The following is a 16,019-nucleotide window of genomic DNA, read 5'->3' on the forward strand; positions in this document are numbered from 1 at the left end:
AGATGTTACTAGAAACATATAACCTCCCAAAATTTAATCAGGAAGAAATAGAAAATTAAACAGACTGATTACCAGCAATGAAACTGAATCAGTAATTAAAAAACTCCCATCAGACAAAAATCCAGGACCACATGGCTTCAAGGCCATTCTACCAAACATTTAAAGAAGAATTAATTCCAATAAATGAATGAATGAATGAATGAATGAATAAATAAGTTATTTAATACCTATTCTTCTCAAACTATTCCAAAAAATAGAAGAGGGAGGAAAACGTCTAAATTCATTCTGTGAGGCCAGCATTACCCTGATACCAAAACCAAATAAAGACATTACAAGAAAAGAGAACCAAAATATCTCTGATAAGCATAGATGCAAAAATCCTCAACATAATATTAGCACTCTGAATCCAACAAAATATTTAAAAAAAATCATTCACCATGATCAAATGGGATTTATTCCTGGGATGCAGGGTGGTTCCTTATTTGCAAATCAATCAGTGTGATATATCCTGTCAATAAGGTAAAAAACATACAATCATTTTAATAGATTCAGAAAAAACATTTGACAAAGTGTAACATCCATTCATGAAAAAACCCTTAACAAAGTAGGTTTAGAGGGAACATACCTCAAATAAAGTCCTTATATGAAAAACCCATGTGAACATCATACTCAATGGGGAAAAGCTGAGAACTTTTCCCCTAAGGTTAGGAACAACGCAAGGATGTCTACTCTCACCACTTTTATTTGATATAGTACTGGAAGTACTAGCCACAGAAATCAGAGAAGAAAAAGGAATAAAAGGCAACCAAATTGTTAAGGAAGAAGTAAACTCACTATTTGCCAATGACATGACACTATATATAGAAAACCATGAAGACTCCACCAAAAAACTATTAGAACTGAGAAATGAATTCAGCAGAGTCACAGGATATAAAATCAATGTACAGAAATCCATTGCATTTCTATACACTAATAATGAGGCAACAGAAAGAGAAATTAAGACAACAATCCCATTTACAATTTCACCAAAAATAATAAATGCTTAGGAATAAATTTAACCAGGTGAAAGACCTATACTCTGAAAACTATAAAACACTGATGAAGAAAATGAAGATGACACAAACAAATGGAAAGATAATCCATGCTCATAGATTGGAAGAATAAATATTGCTAAAATGTCCATACTGTCCAAAGCAATTTACAGATTTAATGCAATCCCTATCAAAATACCAACAGCATTTTTCACAGAACTAGAACAAATAATCCTATAACTTGTACAGAACAATAAAAGAACCCAAATATTGAAAGACCTCAATGTGAGACAGGAGTCCATCAAAATCCTAAAGGAGAACACAGGCAGCAACCTCTTCGACCTCAGCCGCAGCAACTTCTTCCTAGAAACATCGCCAAAGGCAAGGGAAGCAAGGGCAAAAATGAACTATTGGGACTTCATCAAGATAAAAAGCTTTTGCAAAGCAAAGGAAACAGTCCACAAAACCAAAAGACAACTGACAGAATGGGAGAAGATATTTGCAAATGACATATCAGATAAAGGGCTAGTATCCAAAATCTATAAAGAACTCATCAAACTCAACACCAAAAGAACAAAGAATCCAATCAAGAAATGGGCAGAAGACATGAACAGACATTTTTCCAAAGAAGACATCCAAATGGCCAACAGACACATGAAAAAGTGCTCAACATCGCTCGGCATCAGGGAAATCCAAATCAAAACCTCAATGAGATACCACCTCACACCAGTCAGAATGGCTAAAATTAACAAGTCAGGAAATGACAGATGTTGGCGGGGATGTGGAGAAAGGGGAACCCTCCTACACTGTTGGTGAGAATGCAAGCTGGTGCAGCCACTCTGGAAAACAGTATGGAGGATCCTCAAAAAGTTGAAAATAGAGCTACCATATGATCCAGCAATTGCACTACTGGGTATTTACCCCAAAGATACAAATGTAGGGACCCGAAAGGGTACGTGCACCCTGATGTTTATAGCAGCAATGTCCACAATAGCCAAACTGTGGAAAGAGCCAAGATGTCCATCAACAGATGTTTTCACTTCTTTAACTATGGTTCTGCTTCTTAATCTCAGGAAACAAACTGAGGGTTGCTGGAGTGGGGGGTGGGGTGGGAGGGATGGGGTGACTGGGTGATGGACACTGGGGAGGGTATGTGCTCTGGTAAGCACTGTGAATTGTGCAAGACTGTTGAATCTCAGATCTGTACCTCTGAAACAAATAATGCAATATATGTTAAGAAAGAAAAAAAGAAGAAGAAGAATGTAGCAGGAGGGGAAGAATGAAGGGGGGGAAATCGGAGGGGGAGAAGAACCATGAGAGACAATGGACTCTGAAAAACAAACTGAGGGTTCTAGAGGGGAGGGGGGTGGGAGGATGGGTTAGCCTGGTGATGGGTATTGAGGAGGGCATGTTCTGCATGGAGCACTGGGTGTTATGCACAAACAATGAATCATGCAATACTATATCTAAAACTAATGATGTAATGTATGGGATTAACATAACAATAAAAAAATTTAAATAAATAAATAAATAAATAAATAAAAGAACCCAAATAGCCAAGACAATCTTGAAAAGGAAAAACAAAACTGTAAGTATCATAAATCCAGACTTCAAGTTATATTACAAAGCTGTAGTAATCAAAACAGTATAGACATTAGATCAATGAAAAAGGATATAAAGCCCAGAAACAAACCCAAGATTATATGGTCAAGAAATATTCAACAAAAGAGGTAAGAATATGCAACAGGAAAAAAGTCTCTTCAATAAATGGTGTTGGGAAAATTGGACAGCTACAAGCAAAAGAATGAAACTGGACCACTTTCTCACACCATACAAAAAAATAAACTCAAAATGGATTAAAGACCTGAATGTGAGACCTGAAACCATGAAAATCCTAGATGAGAACACAGGCAGTAATTTCTCTGACATTGGCCCTAGCGACATTTTTCTAGATATATTTGCTAAGGCAAGAGAAATATAAGCAAAAATCAACTTTTGGGACTACATCAAAATAAAAATTTCTGCACAGCAAAGGAAACAATCAACAAAACTAAAAGGCAACCTATTGACTGCAAATGCCATATCTGATAAAGAATTAGTATCCAAAATATATAAAGAACTTATACAACTCAACACCCAAAAAACAAATAATCTAATTAAAAAATGGGCAGAAGACATGAACAGACATTTCTCCAAAGAAGCCATTCAGATGGCCAACAGACATGAAAAAACACTCAACATCACTCATCATCAGGGAACTACAAATCCAAACTACAATGAGGTATTACTTCACACCTGTCAGAATGGCTAAAATCAAAAACACAAGAAACAACAAATGTTGTTGAGGATGTGGAGAAAAAGGAATTCTCTTGCACTGTTGGTGGGAATGCAAAGTGGTGCAGCCCCTGGAAAACAGTATGGAGGTTCTGAAAAAATTAAAAATAGACCTACCCTATGATCTAGTAATTGTACTCCTGGATATTTACTCAAAGAATACAAAAACATTAATCAAAAGGATATATGCACCCCTATGTTTATAGCAGCATTATTTATAATAAAGCCAAATTATGGAACCAACCCAAATGTCCAACAACAAATGAATGGATAAAGAAGATGTGATATATATATTCCATGGAATATTCAGCCATAAAAAAAGAATGAAATCCTGGTATTTGCAACAACATAGATGGAACCAGACAGTATAATGCTAAGCAAAATAAGTCACAGAAAGACAAAAACCATACAATTTCACTCATATGTGGAACCTAAGAAACCAAACAAATGAACAATGGAAAAAAAGAGAGAGAGAGACAAACCAAGAAACAGACTCCTAACTCTAGAGAACAAACTGATGGTTACTAGAGAGGAGGTAGGTTGGGGGGTGGGTGAAATAGATGAAGGGGATTAAGATTATCCTATGTGTATTTAATCATGATGTGTCCTGAGTAATGTATAGAATAGTCAAATCACTATATTGTACACCTGAAACTAATATCACACTGTATGTTACCTATATTGGAATTAAAATAAAAAACTTAATAAATAAAAAAACAATTTAAAGAAAAAAATGCATTTGAACAAAGCAGTTGATTTTAGTAAATAAAAAACAAAAATTGACCAAATCATTTTCGTTATGAGCTAACTGTGCCCCCTAAATTCATATGTTGAAGTCCTAACCCTCAGTACCTAACAGTGTGATTGTATTGGTGATAAGGTTTTTCATAGGTAATTAAATTAAAATGGGGTCACTAGGGTGGGCCTTAATCTAACATGATTTGTGTCCTTAAAAGAAGAGATTGGGCCACAGACACATGCACCAAGGTAAAACCGTGTAAAGACATGAGGAGAAGATAACCATCTCTAAGCCAGGAGTGAGGTCTGGAAGAGGTCCTTCCCTCATGGTCCCAGAAGAAACCAATGCTGCCAAAACTTCGATCTAGCTTCCAGAATTGTGAGAAAATAAATTTCTGCTGTTTAAGCCACCCAGTTGGTGGTGCTTTGTTATGGCAGTGCTAGCAAATTAATACAGTTTTCCAGTAGATAAACAGAGAATATACCGAGTGGTCAAAATAGAGCTCTCATTAAAGATAGATTTAGAACCTTGCTGGAGGCAGGAACCCAGGGCAGGTGGATTAATTACTCGCAGCGCATTTGCAGCTCTCACATGGAAACTTGGATTCATCCCTAAGCACACAGTAATCTTCTCAGCAATGAAAATGGAAAGAAATACAAAGGTTCTCTAAGACTGTGAAAGGAAGGTTTTAGATTTTTTTTTCTTCCAAACTATCAGCGAAACCTCTTAAAAATGGCTTTAGGAATGTAACATCAAGTCCTCTCTCCTAGTCTTCTCACAAATAACCTTGATTGCTAATCTCTTATTTTGCCACAACCCACAGTATTCCACTCCACCCTGAAAAACAGAAAAATATGACATTTCCTCCTGAAGAGAATTTCTCCACACAGAGCAAACTGTGACTATAACTGAACACATTTTAAACAGGAACTGTACATAAAGAAAAAAAATGTTTATGGGTTCTTAAAAATGGACAGGGTGAATTGTGTGATCATGTGAATTATATCTTTAAAAGCTGGTATGTATGTATAACAAACAAACACACCACCTTTGTCAGCGTATTTCTTTCCTTTGGCCCTCTTTTTCACTGATGTCTTGGAATCATCTAATTCACCTTGTTCATATTGCTGTTCGACTTTACCCTTGGGCAGCATTTAGAAGTTACTACGGATTCAAAAGAGGAGATAAAATTCTCGAATGAAGATCAGATGGCTGAGAAGGATAGAAATACCACTGACCTTGGGTGTGCTTTCATAACTGCCTTCAGAGAATATTCAAAAGATTTTGCCATGCTGTTTTTCACTGGTAGGTTATGCCACTCTATCCTAACTTTACAATTTTTATCAATCAGTCATTCTGGGAACTCCTCTATCCCTCTCTTCCAGGCAGCTTCTTCCTGGCAGCAGGCGAGCTGATTCTATTAGGTTATGGGTCCTACTTTAAGAGCGAGGAATTAGGAGTAATAGATTTGCCCCTTGACCTCCTGGGTCAGGCGAACCCGTAATCTTGATGGGGTTTTAGACGGCTCTGTCATGCCATCAGCAATTTAGAAAGTGGTATGCAGAGGATAGCTACTGCGGGTGAAATTCCATTTACTCTGATTTAGTGCAGCAGTTTATAGAAGCAGGCCCGTTACCCAGTCTCGTAAGAAGGACTCAGACGACTATCTTCTTGAATTACACCTGAGGGAGAAAGTTTTCCTGTTACAGGAAATAGTGCAGAGGTTAATCTCACCTCACAGTTTTGGTTGAAAGTTGCTGCTGGCCTCCTCAACATTCATCTCCTTCCATTTCCAGAAACATATCGATCACACCTGGTGATCAATGACTTCCAAACCTGGCGCTCCGGATGTATTGTGAAAGGAGGAGCCTGCGACCAGTTCTGGCCAATCAAATGACCACTGGTTACAGCTCTCCGTGATTGGCTGAGGGATGAGAACCGCACCTAAGTTGGTCCAATCAGAGGGACCATTCTTGGGAGGTTATCAGGAAATACTCTCTTGTCCTCTCTATTACAGTGTTTGCTTAGAAAAGCAGAAGCATCAGCATGTGATGTACACTGAGGATTTATCATGGTGATTTGACCTTCTACATTTGTGAGAGCTGGTCAGTTTTGGCTGGCTCCTTCTGTCTTGGTGCTGAGCCTGAAGTCATAGGTCAGGCTGGAAGAAAGCAAAGATGGACATGGACTGGGGAACAGCAGATATAATTGAAATCTGTGTTTGTCGGACACTGGCGCCTATGCTGCTTTCTCCCTGTCTCCAAATGGGCAACTTTGCTGCGGAGCGTAACGCACATAAGTGGTGCTCTCACTGTCGACGGGCATCCACACCTGGCCCGGATTCGGCGAAGGGGAAGGAAGAAAGAGAACCTAGGGAAACGGGCGCCGCAGGCCAGGCAGCTGCCCCCCGACCCCCAGCCCGCCAACAAACCGAGTCAGGGTCTACAGTGGGGCCTGAACCAAACCCACCCTCCAAGTCACAGTGGCTACTGCTCTACCGTGACCTTCCAGATATTCCACAAAGTTCACTTGAGGCCAACCTTAACCAGAAATACTCAGTTGTGGAGAACTCTGGGAAACATAGTTTGGTTTAGCCAAGTTGACAGACTCCAAAGCTCAAACAGCCAGACTCTGGAACATGGCAGTTGTTCGGCGGGAGGTGCTGCACTAACCTGAGCGCTGAGAGGATAGCCCAGAGCGGCTGTGCTGCTTTTGTGGAGCCCACGGATGAAACCAATGTAATCAAAGGCAGAGAGACGGGAGAAAGAAGCAATTCCATCACATCCTTCAAGCCCCAAATCCAGTAATGCCTGAAACTACCCTAGAGCTTTCAGATGAGGGGGACAGTAAATTCTTTGTGCTTAAGCCAGTTTGAAGCGGGTTTTCTGACACCAGTTCCTCATAGCCTGCTAAAGGACAATCTTAACCTAGGGCTGCTGTGTTTGCTTTAGCCGAACTTTCTCAGTCGTTGTAAAGAGCAATCTGAGGCAGTGTGAAATCTATCTTGGAGAAAACCAAGCAGCAGTTAATTTGTAACTTATTATTGACCAGGTAAGGAGAAAGAACGGAGATACTTTCCAGTTTTAAAAAGATCCATTGTCCCTGAATAGTCTCTTCTTAGACCATAATCAAACTCTTTTCTAAATCTCCCCTTCGCTTTGCTTTCTTTCCACTGTGATGTAAGGTGCCTGGGTGAGCACTGAGTACATATTTCCTGGGAGTAGAGTGTATTTTCCTCCCACAAAATGAATTTTTCTAAGAAGGAGTTTGCTAGATAATTCTTTTTTTTTTTTTTTTTAGATTTTATTTATTCATTTGACAGAGAGACACAGCAAGAGGGGGGACACAAGCAGGGGGAGTGGGAGAGGGAGAAGCAGGCTTCCCACCGAGCAGGGAGCCCGATGTGGGGCTCGATCCCAGGACTCTGGGATCATGACCTGAGCGGAAGGCAGACGCTCAACGACTGAGCCACCCAGGCGCCCCTAGATAATTCTCTTATGCCATTTAACCTAATATGTGTAAGATCAACCTACACCAAATTTGCCAATCCCAAAATCTGTTTAAAAGACTGAGTTTGGCAGAACCAGTTTAAGTAAAACTAGTAACTTCATCATGACTAAGTTTTGATTTTTAAGTACTAATCTTATATGCATATGCTAAATATCCCAGTACATTCCAAGGGTTCGAATGTAGACTTAAATATTAGGAACATTTAAAAATCTGCTTCCAGTCACAAAAGGACAGTCTCAAATATCTCTACGAACAGAAAAAAAAAAAAAAAAAAAAGTCATAGATCCTCCTAGTTACCCAAAGAAGAACAATTCAAAAAGGAAATGATGGCAGAGGATGAGATATGATACATAATGTTTAAGTGAGCTTGGCCAGTTCATCACCCTTCTCAGAGTCTCCTTCCCTTTCAATGTAGAACTACTCATTGGAAAGAGAACATCTGGCTACCTTATTTAACAAGTGCCTATAATCATTTTCTAATTCTACAGGGAAAGTGAGGCATATAGATGGTTGTATTGATCACATTAGTTAAAAACATTTTTCCCAGTAGGGAAAATTAATTCAACAAGAAGTTTAACAAGTGATGGGCCAGTAAAAACAAGGCTTTCTCAAAAGAAACAAGGGCATCATTACATACATTTTGCAAAATCAACTTAACACATTGAAATTATTAATTACTAATCTGAAATTATTAACCTATTTTTACTCAAATGTGTTTACATTTCAAACAAGATGCCGAGTTCTCTATTTCAATTAGCTTTTCAATCAAAATGATCATTTTGAAATAGTAAGGTTTATATTAATTCACTGTGAAAAGTTCACTTTAAATAAATGGAGGTATCATATAGGGTGATTTGGGGTTTTTTTTTTTTAATAATTTAGAAACGATTTCTCTGATGGAATGCCATAAAAATTTGTTTATCTAAAAGCAAGGTTTTCTGGCTTAACAAAGATTCTTTTATTTCTAGAGAAAGGAAGGAAACTGTAATTCAGTGGTTCTCAAAGTGGGGTCCCTGGGCCAGCAGCATCTGCATCACACGGGAACTTACCAGAAATGCAGGTTATTGGATACCCCCACAGACCTGCTAAATCAGGAATTTGGGGGTGGGACCCAGCAATCTGTGTTCCAGCCAGCCCTCCACGGGATTCTGCTGTCACTGAAACTGGAGACTCCCTGCAGGAGAGGTTGCCCGGTCTAAGGCGTTGCAGGGAGACTGGAGCATGTCTGGTAGTGTGCTTCGGGTCCGTGCTTGTAAAGCTGCTGCTGCCCTTCTAAGCAACCCTCATACACCACTGTCTAGTCTGTTTGAATAGTTGGGTGGTTTGCAGCTATTCAAAACAGTACACGCTGCAAAAGCAATTTCACTAGGTTATGTGAGTAATCGTGTAAAGCGCTGTAAAGTGCTTAGTATGTTCGTGTGTGTGTGCTATGTGTGCCATGCCTCACACAGAGGGGACAGTATTTTGATGTAGATCATTAGTATTTAAATTATTGGTCTGAGTTCACATTCTCTTCCTGCGTACCAAACAAATAAACAAAAAACCATGAAATAGCCTACTCATTAAATACTCATCGACATTTAAACCCAAGGGGAACTTTCGAGGTTATCTAGTTCAAGCCCTTTGTTTTATGGATGGGAAAACTGAAGGCCAGGGAGGCTGGGAGACAGGTCAAAGGTCCCTTAGGAAGTAATAGGCAAAGATTAGAAGCCACAGCTCTTGACTCCTAGACTACTGTTTTGTAGAGGAAGCCATTCTTGTTGTATTCACTACTACAACAGCAGGGCTTGCTCTGGGATTCTCTCCTTGGGCATTGCAAATTATTATCCAGTACTGATCTCTCCATCCTCACTCCCTCATATATGAACTGACACTATTATTCAGAATTGCAAAGCTGTTATGTTTAAAACCTTCTGGATTACATAAGCCTAGATATACATAAAGAGAAAATCAAGGTGAAAAATGCATGCAGAAGCCACAAATTTGTACATTTAGTAAAATCTTGATGCTGAATATGAGATAAACACCAGATGCTACATATGTGCAAGTTCAAGTTTCCTGTGTGCATATAGTCACTTTTTATTTTGTGTTGTGGACTAATAGATCTGCATGCAAGAAACCAACTTTCAACAATTATTTTATTCTGAAGAATGCCTTTGGGTTAACTGTACCTAGCATAATGCTAATATAAGATCTTTGGAACTTCACTAAGTTACACAGCAGTACATGGGAAACAACTTCATATAGAAGAGGGAAAATTATGTGGGAATCAGAAGAAAAAATATCTATTTTAATTAGAAAAGCCTCTAGGCACATAATTTTTCATTATTCTCCTTTTTCTTTATATTGCTTCAAATATTCCTTAGACATTAAAAAATTACAGAAAATATAATTTACAGCAGCATTGTATGAAAATTCAAGTTCTGAACCTTCTAATTATAGCATAGTATGATTTGAATGTACTTGATGGTATTTCCTTTTCCTTCTATTCTATTTCCATAGCACACATTCAAACCTGTTTATTGGCAGTGACATTTCTTAGACCAGTGCCATCCATTCATGTAGTACATGCTGCTCCTTCCAGAAGTCTAGTCATCCTCAAGGTCAAAACTTCACGTGGTATTTTCTACATTACAGGACATGAAAGTGTGCTGTATCCATTATGGGTATGAACAGTTAATTATCTGCTCTTGCGTGCACCTCCTTAATTGGCCTTCATAGAAGGGCTTTAACAGAGGAAGTGGAGGGTCTGTGGCTTACATAGAAAAATTGTTACACGGCAAGCGAGCACTGAACTAAAATCTCGACCTAATGCATCATTAGAGGAAAAGCCTGAGGTACTGAAAGAACTATCTATGATATTTCCACTTCCGAAATGCTTAAAGAAGCTTTAGATTAATGGCTCTTGATGCTTTTAATGATGTCAAGGCTGGGATTTAAGTGCCTTATTAATTCCCTTGATTTGCTGCCAAATATTAAAGGCAATCTGTGATTACTGAGTTAATCTTTTCTGATTATGAAATCCATTATAGGAAGAAAAATATAAAATTCAGAAAAGTAGAAATGATTTATAAAAATATTAGAATATATTTATAAGAACAGAATGTTTGGACATGGGTTTAAAATTCCTCTGGAAGGATTTGTTACAAGACTATAAGATATCTTTGTATATATTAATATTTAAGCCATTGCTTCATCCTTAAGTTGGACCTCATGTTTTTCATTTTTTAAACTCTTTTTAAACTTCCCAGCCACAGTCACAACACATGATGCGATATAAACCTGAAGTGATTTGTTTAATCTTACTACCCTAATCAGCTAACAGGATCTCTGTCTTCTCAGATCTTGGAGCCTGGAAAAACCCAGTTATTAATTCTGTACTATCTCTTCCCGAAATTCTCTGGTTTGCTGACATGTTAATAAGAGTCCAAGAATGTTCTAAAGAAAGCAAAATCACCACTAAAAATGATTGTGTCCTGAACTTACACACTGGTTTTTTTTTTTTTTCCTCTCTCTCTGAATTTATTTTCAACTAAAATAAATTCTGTCCTTGAATGTGTGTACATAATTCCCTGGGCAGGCTATGTTCTCATATTATCAAATATAAATATTGAAAGCCTTTAAGATTGTTCTTAAACCTAAATCAAATTACCTTTGCCAGCATAACAAATACCCCAGGGTGGGTGTATTAAAAGCTCTAAAAAGATTCTGATTTTACTTTTTAGCCAAATGGACATGTTTTATTCAAGATCCCTGAACAAAATCCTTATTCAGCTCATCATACTACCTTTGAGGGCATGTCTTTCCTTCCTTCACGCCTGTCCCACTGACTCCCTGCATCTCTTAAGCCCCCCTTCTGCCCGAGGGCTTCAGTGCATTGAGGACCTACCTCTTCTACCCTTCCAGACTAGAAGCAATGCCTGATTCTCCTTCGGACTCATCATTTCTTTCCCAGGGCAAACATGCCTGATCCTTCGGATTCCTGTGATGGCCCTCCATATCTCTATCCCTTGGCATCTCAGCCTGTCCCTTGCAGTTCTTATTACAGATCCAATTTTACATTTAACTATATAATGTTTTAAACTGTTGCCTCTCTCTGTCACTGGGCAGTACTGAAGTCAGGGATCATGTTGTTTCTTCTATTGTTAAGCTCAAACATCTATGTGTCTGCCACAGAGTAGGTACACTCCATCTCTTGATTAAGTGACAATAAATGAATGACTGTCCAAAACACATCAACGCTGACAGGTGGCCAAAGGATTTAACATATGAGTAAGCACAAACCATCTTTTTGTGAACTCTACCAGCAGTTAGCATTTTTACTGGCCTAAATTCCTATGTAGTCTCTGTTTTCCAAAAGCTTTATCAAGAGGTCTGGTAAACACACACACACACACACACACACAAACACCCACACATTTACATGAGCATTCACACACACAGATATCAGTGTTTTTGGTGGTTAAGATTGCTACACTCAACAGTGATAAATAAGGTTTCCAAAAACTAATTTTTCTTACTAAAAGTCCCTGAGAGTTAAAGAACTACTCTGCACTATGATCCTGAAGAAAAAGTCCAAGTTAGGCAGGATTAGCTCTGTCCCAAAATGCTGGAAGAAGGTGGTGAAAACTACAGTCCATGGCTGTAGACAATGGATTTCTGATGATAAGTCATATCTCCTTCTGGCAGTCTTTCAAAAGATGGTAGAAAAGTACAGCAAGCTTCACTTAAAATGAAGTAGCTACCCTGTCCCTATAAGTCTTAATACGCATTTTTAATTTTTACTCTTTTGCTATGTGCTATGTTTTTTAGAAAAATAAATAAAACCAGGTTTTGCAGACAGAAAACTTACTTCACATTGCCAAATAGCCCTGAGTGTCCTTTCCAGTCCTTAGTCTCTTCAAATGAAAAATGGGAAGAATGTTAGCAAAACTCCACTGAGAAATAAAAGAGATCAAATATAGAAAGCTTGTAGCCCTGTGCCTGTCCACAGAGTATGTGTTTGCTTCTCCTCTCTCTCAACCCGCCTACTGGTAAAACTCCAGTGTTCACCCTGGAACCTCTAGTTTATCTGAGTATCTGTGTGATGTAATTATGCTAACAGTCACTTGTTTTAACTTAAAGAAATTAAAAATAACTTTGAAAGGGACAGAGGGTTTTATTTTCCTTTCTCAACAACAAAACAGCTTAATGTTTGCATTTGAAACATATATAAAAAGACATGTTTGATTATAGAACCTATCCTTGGATTTTGTGTTAGGTTGTGCTTTCACCAGGAAAAAAAAAAACTTTTTCGAACTTGAAAAAAATAAGTAAGACTTTTCTGAGATTCTTTTCACACACACACACACACACACACACACACACACACATCCCCCTACCATTCTCCCTTCCTCCCTAGAACATACCCTTCATTTTTATACTTCTTCAGAAGTAGAGAATGCAGTTGCTCTCAAAAACTCTAAGGAATGTATTAGTATTAAAGCTCCAGTTAAGTCTCGCCACTGTTTGGTCACAGGGTTTTTCATTCTGTCCAAAGCTGATTGAAGGTCTTGTAACACGTCTCTATAGCTGTTTCCATAGTGAGCACCCCAAGAATAGAGAAAATCATAGGCAGGTTTCCACATCATCTATAAAGAAAAAAAAATTAGACTGGAGTAGTGTGGAAGTAAAAGAGAGAAGAAAATAGATGCTTTAAAAAAAAGAAGTTTTAAAAGCCTCTTAAGACATAAAACAAAATGGAATACCAATTATGTGTGGATTTACTTAATGTCATGAAAAACATGTTTTAATAACTATCATTTCCCTCTTATATCCCTGTGTTTCTAAACCTAGAGGTTTTTAAAATAATGTCTACAAGTAGGGCCTCTTTTTTTTCTTGATCCATCATCTAAACATTGTTTATTGCCTTGATCTGAATATAAAATTCCTTGCACAATTTTTTGATGATATTGAGATGTTACCGAGATAAACATCTCACCCTCTGAGAGACTTTTAAGGTAAAAGTAATGACTCTTTTATTGTACTAGTATCTGCGGTGAGCTTTATGACACCCCATATCAGAAGGAGCTATATAGTGTATTTAATTCTTTAAGTAAGTCATTTTATTTGAGCAAGTCTATAAACAAGGAAAAATGTACCTTCATGATCAAGTCAAAAGGAAAGCAAAAATACAGTTCACTAATTAAAAAAAATAATTTAATGAATCACTTTATGACCAAAAAGAAAGATCAATATTCAATTCTTCATTATGCTTTCCCTGAGCACCTACCCATGCCAATGACATCATTGTTTCCATAGAAATAAATGTACGTCAAAGAGGAACTTCATGTTCAAGCATGTATGTAATGGTAACCAAGGAAACCAGGCTCAAGGAGAATAAAGACAAAGGCTGAACAAATAAGACAAACTGCAGAATACACACACACATACATACACACACACACACACACACACACACACAGAAACACAACCAGCTTAAAATAAATTTTCTCTAAGAAAACAACAAAATCAACCATGCACTTATAATTGGAATATTTGGAATATAAGCTTTATTACCTGCTACTTATTTGGGTTCACTAAACTCATTCATTTGTGATTTTATCACTTGCAAAATGCAGGAACACAGACTGTGAGCTCAATATTATGCAGAGTTGCCCTCTTAAAATAGAGCCTCCATTAACAGTAATATCACATGAAGTAGGGCCTTGGGATATAATTTTTTACCCTGCTTTGATAGCCTCAAATACTCTACAATTGAAATTAAAAGGATGAAAGACCTAAATAAGGAGTTTCATTGTGTTTCAATTCAATCTACATAAAAGGCTAGGCATTGAACTCAAAAGACAGTTTGATGTTATATGTCCAAATTGGCATTCCTGAGAAACCCACAAACACTCATATCTTCATCTCTCTTAATGAAGCTTGATTCTGCAAGGTACTGAGTAGAAAATAATTATCAAAGTTATACCATGTCCAGGTGGTCATGATGCATCGTCCCAAATGGTCCCAGATTTTTGTATGTAAGCTTTACCCTGTCCAACCGGGCTTATAAAGAACTGTCTCTTCCATCACTGATAGACTGTGAATGAGGTGTTCTCTCATCTATTTTTCTGAATACTCACTTTGAAACCAAACCTCCCAATTGCTGGTCACCACTAATACCTCCGCAATGGAAGATGAGTTGAGGCATATTAACCGAGATTCAATCTTGCCTGTCACTGCTCAGATGCAAAGACGCACTAAACGAGCAGATTATTTTGTAGTGAGTATATACTAATCCTCTGTAAAAGCTTTGAGACCTGTCTTCTATGTTGCATTCATTTAAAATGCCCTGATGCTCAACTAGTTGGCACATTATTTTTCAACTTGTCATATGTTGTTTAAAATAATGATGTTTATAGCCAAAGTCTTCTAAGATTTTATGCTAAATCCCTTAGTAAGTGAATGATAAAAAGATGTATTTGAAGATATTTTATGATAAAGAGCAACTGGGAACATTTCGGTACCAAGATGATGGCATATATCACAAGAAAACAGATGTCTCTTAAAGAATTGCAGTGGGTAATTCTCAGGTCATTCACTATTCTGTGTGCAGAGTCAGAGTAACTTCAGACAGGCAGCCAAAATGGCTGCCCTGCCCTTCCTGGTAGAAAAACTCTGCATTGCATATCTTGCCGCAGCACAGGGGACTGCTGTGTATAGAAAAGCCCTGAGGCATGTTCAATCATGCAGCAGCCTCTGGATACTGTCTGAAGCAGGAAATACACCCAGGTGATACAGGAATTGGAAACTACAGATTCAGAAGAAGTCTAATGATACATTTATCTACTCCCTTATGCAGAGGGCCATCTAACACTCTCACATATGGCAATTTTTACTGAGAGAACATTTCAGTCAGCTCTTTCAATTCAGAGAAATTTGGAGAGATTTCTGAGCCTGGACCCTAATTAAGACATCTGAAAGTGTAAAAGGATGCCCCAGGACAACTGTTAGTCAGAAAAGCAAGGAGAGATACTGCTTTAAACTCATTGGGGATCCTCTGGAGTCGAATCCATAAGCTACACAGAAATGGGTACAATAGCTCTGGGCTGAAAACACTAGGGCCATGGTAAACGTCATGATTTATACTAAAATGAGTATATATTGCATTCCATTTTTGCTTCTCTTTGCAGCAAACTAAACCTGAATATTCCTTCAGTGCAAAATCTGATCTGCTATATAAAACATCATTCGTGGCTCTCAATAGAGACGACAGAGAAACACTATTGTAGCACAAATACAATGAATATATTCAAAATACATTGTTCATTAATTCACTATTTTGCTTCTTAAAGAATTTTTGAGCAGCTACCACTACAAAGAATTTTGTTACAGAAAAGAATAAAATGATGAATATGGCATGG

At 37.9% G+C, this 16,019-nt stretch overlaps 1 protein-coding gene across 1 annotated transcript in view; it reads right to left on the bottom strand.

Annotated features, from left to right (window-relative positions):
• Positions 1–9,668: 9,668 nt before the first annotated feature.
• Positions 9,669–16,019, bottom strand: part of MACC1 (MET transcriptional regulator MACC1) — a 59,744-nt gene continuing 53,393 nt past the window's right edge. The window contains exon 5 of the mRNA XM_036113150.2: positions 9,669–13,244. Coding sequence (XP_035969043.1) covers positions 13,032–13,244 — 213 coding nt within the window. The 3' untranslated portion in view covers positions 9,669–13,031. The remainder of the gene's footprint in view (positions 13,245–16,019) is intronic.

The sequence above is a fragment of the Halichoerus grypus genome, chromosome 12, assembly GCF_964656455.1.
Source record: "Halichoerus grypus chromosome 12, mHalGry1.hap1.1, whole genome shotgun sequence".
In the NCBI taxonomy this organism is placed as follows: Eukaryota; Metazoa; Chordata; class Mammalia; order Carnivora; family Phocidae; genus Halichoerus; species Halichoerus grypus.